The sequence below is a fragment of the Hyla sarda genome, chromosome 3, assembly GCF_029499605.1.
Source record: "Hyla sarda isolate aHylSar1 chromosome 3, aHylSar1.hap1, whole genome shotgun sequence".
Taxonomy (NCBI): Eukaryota; Metazoa; Chordata; class Amphibia; order Anura; family Hylidae; genus Hyla; species Hyla sarda.
The window spans coordinates 299,532,589-299,548,796 of NC_079191.1; the positions used below are offsets into that span (position 1 = coordinate 299,532,589).

General features: G+C 40.7%; 1 protein-coding gene across 4 annotated transcripts in view; it reads right to left on the reverse strand.

Annotated features, from left to right (window-relative positions):
- The window catches only part of LYST (lysosomal trafficking regulator), a 1,083,863-nt gene that overhangs the window by 415,659 nt on the left and 651,996 nt on the right, over positions 1-16,208 (reverse strand). For all 4 annotated transcript variants that reach the window (XM_056566940.1, XM_056566939.1, XM_056566938.1 and 1 more), the window contains exon 31: positions 1,706-1,882. In XM_056566940.1, the coding sequence (XP_056422915.1) occupies positions 1,706-1,882 (177 nt within the window). The remainder of the gene's footprint in view (positions 1-1,705; positions 1,883-16,208) is intronic.

Consider the following 16,208-nt stretch of genomic DNA (forward strand, 5'->3'; position numbering starts at 1 on the left):
CAAGTTGAGATTTTAATATTAGGAGGACGGGACTTAACTTTCTACAGCAGAGAATATTAAAGCAATGAGATGTTGCTTATAGATAGGTTCATATTCTTTAGTGCACTAACTACTTGATTTGGATAAATTCTTGCAGGAAAATTTAGTTTAAGTGTTCCTAAGAATTTTGAGTACCATAAATGACAGCTTGTTGTACTGTACCTTTAAATACCTAGCACAGTTATCATTGTTAGTTAGAAGTGGGCAGGGTATATTAATGAGAGACACAGAGAGATTAGATGTTAGTCAATTTAATATAATTTGATAATGTGAGATTCTCTTCCCAGAGTAATATCCATGCAAAATCTGAACTAACCAATTTCTCAGACTAAGATTGATATTGGCATACTGAAATGTAGTTACTTACTAAACTTACTGATGTGTCATTGACATTTCTTCATATAACTCATTGGCCCTCATTTACTATTGCAAACCTGACATGTTTTGTCGGGTTGTGTGCCAGATTGTCGCATTGCGCCAGAAATTCTGTCTGCACCAAAATTGAAAAAACCCCGACTAACTCTACATTTTGCTAAGATATACCTGAAAAAGGGGCGTGGATGCTGTGAAAAGGTGCATGGTCTCCAAAAAGGGGCATGTTCCCGACATTTTCACAAAAACTCAACATATTTACTAAGGTTTCCACATATAATGTGGTGGATTTGTGCTGAGGAAAACCAGACAGATCAGAGCATGTGTAAAAAAAAAAAGGAAAGTGTAGGGAAAGTGGAAAATGTAGAGAAACCTTCGTAAATACCGTGGAAAATAAATTGTAGGGAATTAAAACCCACAAAGAAACCTACACTCCACTCTTAGTAAATGAGGGCCATTGTGTTCATTATACTCAATTATGCTAATTTGCCAATTATGCTAATTTGTAACCAGGAAATCTGCATATTGTTATAATATCTACGTTATTATACTGCAAAAATACTTACTAGTACTACATGTTAAAATAAATTAATCTGGGTAAATATGAAGTGTTTACTACATACTATCTTATAATATTTTAAAAATAAAAAAAGGTCATGCTCATAACAAAAATTTAAATATTCCCACAAAAAAAAAAAAAATAAAAAAAAAATATTAAAATATAATTTTGCACATATAGAAAGCTGGACAGCAATTGCCACTTCGTTGCAGACCATGCTTCTGTCTCACATCATCTTGGTCTAATATAGCTCTAAAAGACATTATGAGTCCCACTATGAAGCAAGTGCATCATTTTAAGTTCTGCAGGGATGATGGGTGAAACTGTTCCTTAATCTGTGGCTGTCCAGCTGTTGAAAAACTACAAATCCCATAAAGCCTAAGGTTTTCCAGGCATGATGGGAGCTGTAGCTCTTCAACAGCTGGAGAACCACTTGAACTGAAGTGATCAGTGGGAGAAGTTAGTTATGTTTTAGTTGAGAAAAATTCCTTTCTGACTTTAAACCTGGTAGAATCTGAGAAGTTGCAGATGATAAATTTAACAGCATATTGTCCGATTTACAAAGTTTAGCTTCACCTGCAAAAAGTTATATTTTACTGTGCAATCCCTCTCCAAAGTCATTGTTATAATTAAGATAGGCTCCATGCCACAATGATCCATGTAGTCATACAGACTAAATGGCCATACAGTAAGAAAAAAAACAAAAAAAAAAAACAAAAAAAAAAGCTTTCAAACCTCTTCAGAAGCCTTAAGTAAGTCCAGTTTCAGAGGAGCATGTGGAGGAATGCACTTGTAACCAGTTTCATTTAATGCATTCATAAGTAAGGCACCCATGGTGTGATCTTCTTTGGTTAAATCCTCTTTGTGATTATACATCAATTCAAACAAATACAGAGCCATTTTGGGTCCATGCTGAAAAAAAGATATACGTTTAAAACTGCTTGCAAAAAAAAAAAATTTCAAAAAAGTATGCTAAAAGATTTGTACTATTTTTCCTTAAAAAATAGTGTAGCAGACTTCACTATCCATAGAAAAACTATTATCAGATTTCAATTTTCTATTAAGGACACATTAATGAAGTAAATAAAAGTTAGGTTATCCTGGTATGAGGAAGATGCAGCCTCTTCTCTCCTTCAGTGTTTTAGAAGGGTAAGGGGGAAACGTCATACCATGCACAGTCAATTTCTGCGCTTAAAGCCTACCTGTCATTTGTAAAAACTTTTCATATAATGTAGATCATAACATATGTATATTTCTATTTTACATTGGTTAAAAATGTGAGATAAAAAGGTTTGTTTTGATCCTGCAGCTATTGCCTGTGTGACAAAATACAGGATTTTTGTGCAGAATATGCAAATTTGAAAAAAAATAAATAAATCTATGGGTTAAAAAATCTGCAGTTGAATTTAGTAGATGAAAATCCACATTAAATCTGCAGCATGTTTGCAACATAAATTGACAATGTTGTGGATTTAGACACAACAGGGAGATTAAAGGGTAGCTCCCACCATCATGTTTTTTTTCTGTCCCTGCCTATTGCCCTTCTATCCCTAACATCCTCCCTGCCTTTTTTTTATTTATTTATTTTTTTAACTATTTTAAAAATGGCATTTAGTTTGCCTGGTAATGTGCTCACTACCAGGCAGACTTCCCCAGCAGGCACCACGTCACTGATGCCTGCTGGGGGGGGGGGGGCAACTTCTGCCCTTAGTTCTCCTAACAGGGTGCCTCCAGCTGTTTCACCACTACAACTCCCAGCATGCCCTGACATCTATTGGCTGTCAGGGCATGCTGGGAGTTGTAGTGGTAAAACAACTGAAGGCACCCAGGTCAGGAGCTTCATGGGGGAAGGAGTGAGTCGGAAGCTGATGCGAGAGGGACGGGTGCAGAGGAGCCTCATTCTGCTGCTCGGTGAGTAACACCCAAACCCCCCCCCCCCCCGTACCTTGCAGCAGGGCCGTCGGCGAGTGCGGGGAGCCGATGCGCAGCCCTGGATGTTCCTGCGCCTGCGCAAAATTTCGACTGATGCCCTGCCAGAATCAGTCGGAATTTTGCAGTGACGTCACGCCGCACTGCATTCGGCCACTAGGAGGACGACCCCTAGTGGCTGAAATTAAAATTGCTTTTAAAATGTTTTAAAAGCATTTTTTTAAATAAAAGTATATTAGATTAATGTTGTAGTACTTAAGTACTACAACATATCAAAAATAATTTTTCATGACAGTGCCCCTAACCTCTTAAGGACCCAGCCATTTCACACCTTAGGACCCGGCCATTTTTTGAACATCTGACCACTGTCACTTTAAAAATTAATTAATCTGGGATGCTTTTAGTTATCATTCTGATTCCGAGATTGTTTTTTCGTGACATATTCTACTTTAACATAGTGGTAAAACATTTTTGTAACTTGCATCCTTTCTTGGTGAAAAATCCCAAAATGTTATGAAAAATTTGAAAATGTTGCATTTTTCTAACTTTGAAGCTCTCTGCTTGTAAGGAAAATGGATATTCAAAATATTTTTTTTTTTCACATAAACAATATGTCTACTTTATGTTTGCATCATAAAATTGACACGTTTTTACTTTTGGAAGACACCAGAGAACTTCAAAGTTCAGCAGCAATTTTCCAATTTTTCACAAAATTTCCAAACTCACTATTTTTCAGGGACCAGTTCAGGTTTGAAGTGGATTTGAAGGGTCTTCATCTTAGAAATACCCCACAAATGACCCCTTTGTAAAAACTTCACCCCTCAAAGTATCTAAAATGACATTCAGTAAGTGTGTTAACCGTTTAAGTGTTTCACAGGAATAGCAGCAAAGTGAAGGAGAAAATTCAAAATCTTCATTTTTTACACTCACATGTTCTTGTAGACCCAGTTTTTGAATTTTTACATGATAATAGTGATAATTTTTACATGATAATAAGTGATAATAGGAGAAAAAGCCCCCCAAAATTTGTAACACAATTTCTCTCGAGTAAGGAAATACCTCATATGTGTATGTCAAGTGTTCGGCGGGCGCAGTAGGAACAACAATGGGATTTTGGAGAGTGAATTTTGCTGAAATGGTTTTTGGGGGGCATGATGCATTTAGGAAGCCCTGTGGTGCCAGAACAGCAAAAAATACCCACATGACATACTATTTTGGAAACTACACCCTTTAACCCCTTCATGACCCAGGGTTTTTCCATTTTTGCACTCTGTTTTTTCCTCCTTACCTTTAAAAAACCTTAAACTCTTCCAATTTTGCACCTAAAAATCCATATGATGGCTTATTTTTTGCGCCACCAATTCTACTTTGTAATGACATCAGTCATTTTACCCAAAAATCTACAAAGAAACGGAAAAAAAAATCATTGTGCGACATGATTGAAGAAAAAACACAATTTTGTAACTTTTGGGGGCTTCTGTTTCTACGCAGTACATTTTTTTGGTAAAAATGACACACTCTTTATTCTGTAGGTCCATACGGTTAAAATGATACCCTACTGATATAGGTTTGATTTTGTCGTACTTCTGGAAAAAATCATAACTACATGCAATAAAATGTATACGTTTAAAATTGTTATCTTCTAACCCCTATAACTTTTTTATTTTTCTGCGTATGGGACAGTATGAGGGCTAATTTTTTGTGTCGTGATCTGAAGTTTTTAGCGATACCATTTTTGTAATGATCGGACTTTTTGATCGCTTTTTATTAATTTTTTCATGATATAAAAAGTGACCAAAAATACGCTTTTTTGGACTTTGGAATTTTTTTGAGCGTACGCCATTGACCGTACGGTTTAATTAATGATATATTTTTATAATTCGGACATTTTCGCGAAGATACCACATGTTAATTTTTATTTACACAGTTTTTTTTTTTTTAAATAGGAAAAGGGGTGTGATTCAAACTTTTATTAGGGAAGGGGTTAAATGATCTTTATTCACTTTTTTTCCCCCACTTTTTTTTTTGCAATGTTATAGCTCCCATAGGGACCTATAACACTGCACACACTGATCTTTTACATTGATCACTGGTTTTTCATAGGAAACCAGTGATTGATGATTCTGTCGCTTGACTGCTCATGCCTGGATCTCAGGCACTGAGCAGTCATTCGGCAATCGGACAGCATGGAGGCAGGTAGGGATCCTCCGGCTGTCATGAAAGCTGTTGGGGATGCCGCGATTTTTTTCCGCAGCGATCCCGAGCAGCTCCCTGAGGTAACTGGCATTAGTTTACTTTCACTTTAGACACGGCATTCAACTTTGAACGCCGCGTCTAAATGGTTAATAACACGCAGCACCGCGTTGCTAGGTGCCGGGCCCGACCCGCCGTGGCCCCACGTTATAGAATGAGAGCCGACCCATGACATACATGTATGTCATGGGTCGGGAAGGGGTTAAGGACTCATGACGTACCGGTCCACTCCCGATCAATAACGCGGGGCCACGGGGAGCTATAACACTGCAAAAAAAAAGTGAAAAAAAAAAGTGAATAAATATCATTTAACCCCTTCCCTATTAAAAGTTTGAATCACCCCCCTTTTCCCATAAAAAAAAAACCTGTGTAAATAAAAATTAACATATGTGGTATCGCCGCGTGCGGAAACGTCCGAATAATAAAAATATATCGTTAATTAAACCACCCGGTCAATGGCGTGCACACAAAAAAATTCCATGGTCCAAAATAGTGCATTTTTGGTAACTTTTTCAAGAAAAAAATCAATAAGTCAATAAGTCCTATCATTACAAAAATGGTACCGCTAAAAACTTCAGATCACGGCACAAAAAATGAGCCCTCATACCGCCCCATACACAGAAAAATAAAAAAGTTATAGGGGTCAGAAAAGGACAATTTTAAACGTATAAGTTTTCCTGCATGTGGTCATGATTTTTTCCAGAAGTACACAAAATCAAACCTATATAAGTAGGGAATCATTTTAATCGTATGGACCTACAGAATAAAGATGAGATGTAATTTTTACGGAAAATTGTACTGTGTAGAAATGGAAGCCCCCAGAAGTTACAAAATGGCGTTTTTTTTCTCCAATTTTGTCTCACAATGATTTTTTTTTTCCGTTTCGCCGTAGATTTTTGGGTAAAATGACTGATATAATTACAAAGTAGAATTGGTGGCTCAAAAAAAAAAGCCAGCATATGGATTTTTAGGTGCAAAATATAAAGAGTTATGATTTTTTAAAGGTAAGGAGGAAAAAACGAAAATTCAAAAACAGATAAAAAGGCTGAGTCCTTAAGGGGTTAAGGATCGTAACAAGGGGTACAGTGAGCCTTAACTACCCACACGACTTTTTGTTAAAGTTGGATGTGTAAATGAAAAAAAAATTCTTTTTTTTTTTACTAAAATGCTGTTTATTCCCTAAATTTTACATTTTTACAAGGGGTAATAGGGAAAAATTACCCCCCAAATTTGTAACCCCATTTCTTCTGAGTATGGAAATACCCCATGTGTGGACGTCAAGTGCTCTGCTGGCGAACTACAATGCTCAGAAGAGGAGGAGCGCCATTGAGCTTTTGGAAAGAGAATTTGTTTGGAATGGTAGTCAGGGGCCATGTGTGTTTACAAAGCCCCCCCGTGGTGCCAGAACCGTGGACCACACCACATTTGACCCCATTTTGGAAACTACACCCCTCACAGAATTTATTAAAGGGTGCAGTGAGTATTTACACCCCACTGGCGTTTGACAGATCTTTGGAACAGTGGGCTGTTCAAATGAAAAATAAAATTTTTCATTTTCACGGACCACTGTTCCAAAAATCTGTCAGACACCTGTGGGGTGTAAATTCTCACTGTACCACTTATTACACTGCGGCAAAAAAATTGCCGCAGCTCAAACTTCAAGCAGGAAACTTACTATAAACCCACCAGTGTGAATGTACAGCTGTTTCAAAACCACAACTCCCAGCATATACTAACAGACCGTGCGCATGCTGGGAGTTGTACTTTTGCAACAGCTGGAGGCACACTGTTTGGAAAACCTCCAGTTAGGTTCTGTTACCTAACTCCGTATCTTACAACCAGTGTGCCTTCAGCTGTTGCAAAACCACACCTCCCAGCATGTACTGAAAGACTGTGCATGCTGGGAGTTGTTACTTTTGCAACAGCTGGAGGCACACTGGTTGGAAAACCTTCAGTTAGGTTATGTTACCTAACTCAGTATTTTCCAACCAGTGTGCCTCCAGCTTTTGCAAAACTACAGTAGTTATGCAACAGCTGGAGGTACGCAACTACAACTCCCAGCATGCCGAGACAGCTGTTTGGGCTACAGTTTGTAGACCACTGCACAGTGATCTCCAAACTGTGACCCTCCAGATGTTGCAAAACTACAAATCCCAGCATGCCCAGACAGCAATCAGCTGTTTGGGCATGCTAGGAGTTGTTGTTTTGCAAGATCTGGAGGGATACAATTTAGAGACCACTGTATAGTGCTCTCAAACAGTAGCCCTCCAGCTGTTGCCAAACTACATATTCCAGCATGCATAAACAGCTGTCTGGGCATGCTGGGAGTTATAGTTTTGGAACATCTAGAGGGGAACAGGTTAGAGACCACTGTATAGTTGTCTCAGACTGTAGCCCTCCAGATGTTGCTAGGCACTTACTGGCTTCCGTAGGATCCAGGAAGTCGTCCTCTTCTGCCGCAGGACATCGCTGCCCGCCGATCACGGTCGCCCGCTGCCGTCGGATGGGTAAGTGGATCTTCGGCACCCGTTCCCCGTTTGCCCCGCCTATTGTGTGTGTGGGGGGCAGGATAGGGAAAACGAAAGCTAACCCCCCTGCCCCCGATCTGCTATTGGTTGTCGCTTCTGACAACCAATAGCAGGGATAGGAGGGGTGGCACCCCTGCCACCTCACTCTTATCCCTTTAGGGGGATCGTAGGTGTCTTAGACAACCGCGATCCCCCTTATATTCCGGGTCACCATAGATGCCGTATGACCCGGAATCACTTGCGGTTTGCGACAATCGCCGACATGGGGGGGGGGGGGGTTGGGTATGCATACGCCCTTCGTCCTTACGTACCATGAAGCAAGGGCATATGCATATGCCCTTCGTCCCCAACAGTTTAAGGACCAGGCCCATTTTGGTCTTAAGGACAAAACCAATTTTATTTTATTTTTGCATTTTCGTTTTTTCCTCCTTGCCTTCTAAAAATCATAACTCTCTTATATTTCCATCCACAGACCCATATGAGGGCTTGTTTTTTGCGTCACCAATTGTATTTTATAATATCATCACTTATTTTACCATAAAATGTACGGCGTAACCAAATATTATTTATGTGGGAAAATTTAAAAGAAAATTGCAATTTAGCAAATTTTTGAAGTTTTTGTTTTCACGCTGTACACTTTTTTCACGCTGTACATGACATTTGTAAAAATGACATGTTTTCTTTATTCTTTGGGTCAAAACGATTATGATACCCATGTTATATGCTTTTCTATAATTGTACCGCTTTAAAAAAATCTCAAACCACTTTAACAAAATTAGTATGTTTGAAATGCCCTATTTTGACCAACTATAACTTTCAAATTTTTCCGTATATGGGGCGGTATAAGGCACATTTTTTGCGCCATGATCTGCAGTTTTTATCAGTACCACTTTTGCTTAGGTTTCAATTTTTATAAATTTTTTTGGGAATAAAATGTGACAAAAAAGCAACAATTTTGGACTTATTTTTTTATTTTCTTATGTTTACGCCGTTCACCGTATGGGATGATTAATAATATATTTTAATAGTTCAGACTTTTACGCATGCGACAATTCCAAATATGTGTATTAAATATTTTTTTACGCTTTTTTGGCGGTAAAATGGGAAAAACTGACGTTTAACTTTTTTATTGGGGTAGGGGATTTTTCACTTTTTTAAACTTTTTTATTTGAAATTTTTTCACTTTTTTTTTTTTTTTTTTTGGGGGGGGGGGGGGGGACTATTCATTTTAATCAGTTGATTGCTAATACTGTTCAGTGCTATGTATAGGACATACCACTGCTCAGTATTATCGGTGATCTTCTGCTCTGGTCTGCTCGATCTCCGACCAGAGCAGAAGACCCCGGGAGACAGCCAGAGCCAGGTGAGGGGACCTCTGGCCGCCATGCTGGATGATCGGATCCCTGCGACAGCGCTGCAGGCGATCCGATCATCCATTCAAAGTACCGCACTGACGCAGATGCCGTGATTTGTATTGATCACGGCATCTGAGGGGTTAATGGCGGACATCCTCACGATCGCGGATGTCCGCCATACCGGCGGTTCCCTGGCTGCTGATAGCTCCGGTGCTCGCGATCATGGCGGCGCGTAAATGTAAGTCATGGTGCGCTAAGAACCACGTCACCATGACGTACATTTACGTCCATTGTCGTTAAGCGGTTAAAGGGGTTATCCACCATAAGGTGATTTTAGTATGTACCTGTCAGACAGTAATGGACATGCTTAGGAAGGATCTGCACTTGTCTTGGGGCTAAATGGCTATGTTGTGAGGTAACCATAACACTGTGGCTAGCTTTTTGTGAACTGGTATTTCCTGTTTGATTTTTATTTTTTATTTTTTACTACACATCAGCCACCCCACTCATTGAAACATAAATGAGCTGCATCCATTCAAAAGACCTGTGGTTTTCAATCAGGGCGCCTACAGCTGTTGCATTAGTTGCAGCTTGATCTCTCCCGCCAAGTGATCCCTCCACCTATTGAAGCAGACAGGCTCCCTGTCAACAGCTGACAATTGAGTCAGGTCTTGGACGCATTGTAACCTGGGAAAAATCTGAGACAACTGTAATTTTGTATGCCGGTAAAAATTGTAGTGAAAATCACAAAAGAGTTGTGAGAAAACCGTCACACACAGGTACAGACACTATATTATGAACTACACTAACTTTACAACCCCCATAGCATAGTCAAATAGCCCAGGCCAATTTTCGTTTTTCATATTTTCCTCCTCCGCTTCTAAAAATCATCAAAGCTTTTAATTTTGCACCTACAGACCCATAAGGGCTTTTTTTTTTTTTTTTTTGTGCCACCAATTGTACTTGTAATAACATCAATCTTAATAACAAAGTCAACTGCAAAAATATATACATGTGTGGTGAAAGTGAAAAAAAAATCCCCACTATTTTGGAATTTTTGGGGGCTGCCGTTTCTCCACAGTGCATTTTTCGGTAAAAATGAAATCTTATATTTATTCTGTAGGTCCATACCTAGGTTTTATTTTATTTTACTACTTTAAAAAAAATTATAACTACATGCATCAAAATTTGTATGTTTAAAATAGTCATCTTCTGACACCTATCATTTTTTTATTCGCAGACAGGGATATATGAGGGCTAATTTTTTGTGCCGTGGTCTGTAGTTTTTATTGGTATCATTTTTGTTTTGATGGGACTTTTTGATTGCTTTTTATTTGATTTTTATAGTATATGAAGTGACCAAAAATACTAAATTATTTTTTTTTTTTTACGTGTACGCCATGTGCGGTTTAACTAACCTTATATTTTAATAGTTCGGACATTTAGACATACGGCAGTACCCCATCTGATTATTTTTATTTCTAACTAGCTGAGTACCCGGCGCTGCCCGGTTGTTCCTACCTTATCCTTGTGTGGGAAAAGCAACAAAGGAGGAAAGCTTTTGTCCTCATATCCCGACCCCAAATCCCCTCCTCATATGCCGACCCCAAATCCCCTCCTCATATGCCGACCCCAAATCCCCTCCTCATACGCCGACCCCAAATCCCCTCCTCATACGCCGACCCCAAATCCCCTCCTCATACGCCGACCCCAAATCCCCTCCTCATACGCCGACCCCAAATCCCCTCCTCATACGCCGACCCCAAATCCCCTCCTCATACGCCGACCCCAAATTCCCTCCTCATATCCCGACCCCAAATCCCCTCCTCATATCCCGACCCCAAATCCCCTCCTCATATCCCGACCCCATATCTAATCCTCATATCCCGTCCTCAGGTGGGGCTGCGTTGTGGTAAAAATATTGCAAGATGAAAATAAAAGGGGTGTGGCTTAAAAGGTGGGCATGTCTTTTTTTTAGATGTGGTGTGGTTTACCAGCCAGACTGACACATTCACCAGGAGACACAGAGCGGAGCTTGTGGAGTAAGGCACCAGAAGTCCTACATACTTGCATGGGACAAAAATCCCATCCTTCACATATGGGGGCATGTTAGCGGTTAATTTAACTATTATATATTTTTGTTTGACATATACAGTCACCCCCCGACATGCGATGGCCCCATCATATGATCAAATCGACATACGATGGCCTCTCAGAGGCCATCTCATGTCGATGTCAGCATCGACATACGATGATTTTAAATGTCGGGGCCATCGCATTACCTGCTATCAGACAGCGCAAAATGCTTAAGCTGCTGTTGGATAGCAGTTTAAGCATCCCGGACAGGTTCACTTACCTATCCCGGCTGCTCCGGGTCCACTTCGTGATCCTCCGGCGTCTTCTGCATCTTCTCCAGGGTCCGGCCCTCGCTTTCCGGCGTCGTTATTACGTCGCTGCGCACGCCGTCTCGGCAACGTAATAACGTCACCAGAAAGCGAGGCCCGGACACTGTAGAAGATGCGGAAGAAGCCGGAGGATCCTGAAGAAGACACCGAAGCAGCGGGACAGCATCGGGAGCCCCTAGGACAGCATCAGGAGCAGTGAGGATGCGGTACGGAGCGGCGGGGACAGGCGAGTATTAAATGCACTTTTTACATTGCACAAATCCCTCAACATACGATGGATTCGACAAACGATAGGTTGTTTGGAACGAATTACCATCGTATGTTGAGGGACCACTGTAAGTAACATGTGAACAAGTATTACCAAAGTATCTCAAGCTCTTTGGAAATTATTAAGTAACATTCCCCATAGACTTGTATGGGACTTTAAATAAAAACCCTGGCAAATGAGGGTGGGTAAGGGTTAAATTACCTATCCTATGTTTGTTGTTGACATATAAGTAACATATGTGCCAAGTTTCATGTTAAAATTAACTATCCTATATTTTAAGTGGACATATAAGTAACATGTGACCAAGTATTATGGAAATATCTCCAGCCGTTTGGAAGTTATGCAGTAAAATATATTTCCCATAGACTTGAATGGGACTTTCAACAAAAACCCCGCACCTGGCAAATGGGGGTGAGTAAGGGTTAAATCACCTATCCTATGTTTGTTGTTGACATATAAGTAACATGTGTGCCAAGTTTCATGTTAATATCTTTAATATGTGTATGTGTGTACATACACACATACACACGTTGAGTTTTATATACGGTATATATATATATATATATATATATATATATATATATATACATTACATTATTTTATTTTAAAAAAAAACTGGAAAAAGGGGGGTGATTTAAACTTCATAGGGAAGGGGTTAATTCACTTTTAACCTTTTAAGAACGCAGGGCATACCTGTACACCCTGAGTCCGCTCCCTTTCTATAATGCGGGGCCACGGCATTGATCGCCGTAAAAGTAAACTACTCCCGGCTACCTCACTGGGCTGTTCGGGACCATCTTGGCGTCCCTAACAGCTGAAGGACACAAGGAGGGTCCCTACCTTCCTCCTGTGTGTCCGATCGTCAAATGATTGCTCCATGCCCGAGATCCAGGCAGAATCATTGATCAATGTTATCCTATGGGATAACAATGATCAATGTATAAGATCAGTGTGTGCAGTGTTATAGCCCCTTATGGGGTCTATAACATTGCAAAAATAAAGAGAGAAAAAATAAAGTTGATAATCATTTAAGCCCTTCCCTAATAAAAGTTTGAATCACCACCCTTTACCCATTTAACCACTTATGCACAGGAACAAAAGAGAAAAAGGGAATACATGCCCCTAGTGTAGTATGTCAAGGTTAAAAAACAATGCTATGAAAAGCGATCTTACTGAGAGCACAACACCTCCGTAGACGTCTGATTTTATGAAGGTCTGATCTGCAGCCACAGCTTGTCTGGAATCAGGGGCACTGGTCCGGTGGAAAATGCTTGGAAAAGTAAAATTCAAGTTCTCAGGTGCTGATCAGATGTAGTAGATAAGTCAGGACTCAAAGTTACTGTCCAAGAGAATAACTAATAAATTATTCTCTTGGACAATAACTTTGAGTCCTGACTTATCTACTACATCTGATCAGCGCCTGAGAACTTGAATTTTACTTTTCCAATCAGTTAACCACTTAAGGACGCAGAGCATATTTCTGGTCCCCGATCGTCGGGTGGGGAACCGACCTGTATGCCTGCTGAAATCATTCAGCAGGCATCCCGTGCAAATGCCTGGGGGGGGGGGGGGGGGGGGGGCTTGGGGGTTGTCCTGAGACCTCAATTCAGATCTGCAATTTGCAGCGATTCCGAGCTGATCGGGTCTCTGGTGACCCGAATGCCCATAAAATAGGAATGATCCGAGCTGTCAGAGACGGCCCCGATCATCCTAAAGGATAGGCGTTAGGTGGTGGTGGTGCCACCTCCTCCTATCCCATGCCATTGGTCAGTTAGGACTGACCAACCAATGGCAGTTGTGGGCGGGGGGGTTAAAGTTGAAATCCCTGCTCTGCCTGGCCCTGGATGTCAGGGCAGAGAAGGGGGAATATGGCGGCGGGTACCGGAGTGCAGGAGGTGGTGGCGGGACCAGCGATATGCAGTGGCAGGCAGCGGAGACCGCAGTGGAGGCAGCAGTCAAGATCAGTGGTAAGTCATCTTCACTGCTGCCTTCTAGCAGTTGCCAAACTACAACTCCCAGCATGCCCAAACTGCCAAAGGCTGTCTGGGCATGCTGGGATATGTAGCTTTATAACATCTGGAAGAGCACAGTTCGGCAACATCTGGCCCTTCAGATGTTGCCGAACTACAACTCCCAGCATGCCTGGGCAGTCTGAGCCTGTTTGAAGTTGTAGTTTTGCAACATCTGGAGGGCTACAGTTTGGACACCACTAGACAGTTAATTAACAAACTCAGTGTTTTGCAACCAGTGTGCCTCCAGCTGTTGCAAACTACAACTCCCAGCATGCCCTTTGCTGTCCGTACATGCTGGGAGATGTACTTTTTCAACAGCTTGAGGCACATTGGTTGCAAAACTGAGTTAAGTAAACTCTCAGTGTTTTGAAATCAGTGTGCCTCCAGCTGTTACATAACTACAACCCCCAGCATACACGGACAGCCAAAGGGCATGCTGGGAGTTGTAGTTTTGCAACAGCTGGATGTTTGCCTTCACCCCCATGTAAATGTACAGGCTACATTCACACAGGCAGGGGTTTACAGTGAGTTTCTTGCTGCATGTTTGAGATGCAGCAAATTTTCCGCTCCAGGTCAAACTACCAGTGGGAAACTTGCTGTGAACCCGCCCGTGTGAATGTACCCTAAAAACACTATATTACACTACACAAAATAAAAAGTTAAACACTACATATACACATACCCCTACACATTTATAAAAATGAGAAACGTCTGGTATGGCATGGTTTCTAAAACAGAGCTTCAAACTGTTGGAAAAATAACAACTCCCAGTGTTGCCGGACAGCCATTGACTGTCCAAGCATGCTGGGAGTTTTGCAACAGCTGGATTCAACCTGTTTGGGAAACACTGCTGTAGGATAATTGTGTTATCAGAGGCAAGTGTAATTCTTGCATTCGGGTCAGTCCCTATGCAAATCCCTAATTTAGGCCTCAAATGCAAATGCACATCGGAGCCCTGTCGTATTTCAAATTTTGGGGGGCTTTTTCTCCTTTTACCCCTTATGAAAAGGTAAAGTTGGGTCTACTCCAGAATGTTATTGTAAACAAATTTAAGTTTTTACACCAACATGCTGGTGTTGCCCCATACTTTTCATTTTCACAAGGAGAAAAAGACTCCCAAAATTTTTTTTGTATTTTCCTCTGAATGTATGTAACCATCAGTTAATGATATACCATAGGCCACAAATGCAAACAGACCTCTATAACTTCTGAGCCTTGTTGTGGACCCGCCCAACACGTTACCCCATGTGTGGATGTATTTCCATAGTCAGGAGAAAAAGCCCTCCAAAATTGGTAACCCAATTTCTCCCATTACCCTTTGTGAAAATGTAAAAAATTGGGTAACCTTGGCATTTTAGTTTAAAAAAATAAAAAGTTTCAATTGATGGCCTACTTTTCAAAAAAACTGAGATTTAAGTACTCACTGTAACCCTTTTTACCTTCCTTGAGGGCTGTAGTTTCAAAATTGTTGTCACTTGCTGTTTTTTTTTTTTTCTATTTTTTCAGATTTTATCTCAGAACCTGAAACATTGCAGTGCGAAGCACCACTTTAGGGGTCAAATATCTTCGGCGCTGACTCACATTTCCTTATTCTGAAAAAATTGGGCTACAAATTTTGTGGAGCTTATTCTCTCTTACTTCTTGTGAAACAAAAAAAGATGTTTGTTAATACCAGCAATTCAGGGCTAAAAATCAATTTTTTCACTTTTACGGCCCACTGTTCAAAAAACATGTGAGGTGTAAGTACTCACTATAACCCTTGTTACGTTCCTTGAGGGGTGTAGTTTCTAATATGGGGTTACTGCTGTTCTTGCACAATGGGGGCTTTATAAACGCACATGGCCCCTGACTAATTCCAACAAACCTTTCACTCCAAAAGCCCAATGGCACTCCTTCTATTCTGATCATTGCAATGTGCCCGCAGAGCACTTTACAGCCACATATGGGGTATTTTCTTTCTCAGGCGAAATTGCACTACACATATTGGGGGGCCTTTTACCCCATGTGAAAATGAAACATTTGGGGTAACTATCAATATAGTGCGAAAAATCACATTTTTCACTTTTACAGCCCACGGTTCAAAAAAAAAACTGTGAGGTGTAAGTACTTACTGTAACCCTTGTTCTGTTCCTGGAGGGGTGTAGTTTCCAAAATGGTGTCACATGTGGGGGGTTTCTGCTGTTTTGGCTCCATGGGAGGTTTGTAAATGCACATGGCCCCAAATCCAAAAGTCCAATGGCGCTCCTTCTGTTCTTAGACCTGTAGTGCACCAGCAGAGCAGCTAACGTCCACGTATGGGGCGTTTTCTTAATCGGGAGAAATTGGGTTTCAAATTTTGGGATCCATTTTCTCCTATTACACCATATGAAGTGTTCAAAATCAAATTTTTCATTTTCACGTTCAACTTCAACGCAAAGTTGTCAAACACCTGTGAGGTCACTGAAATTCCCCTTTGTTAGTTCCTTGAGGGGTGTAGTTTCCAATATAA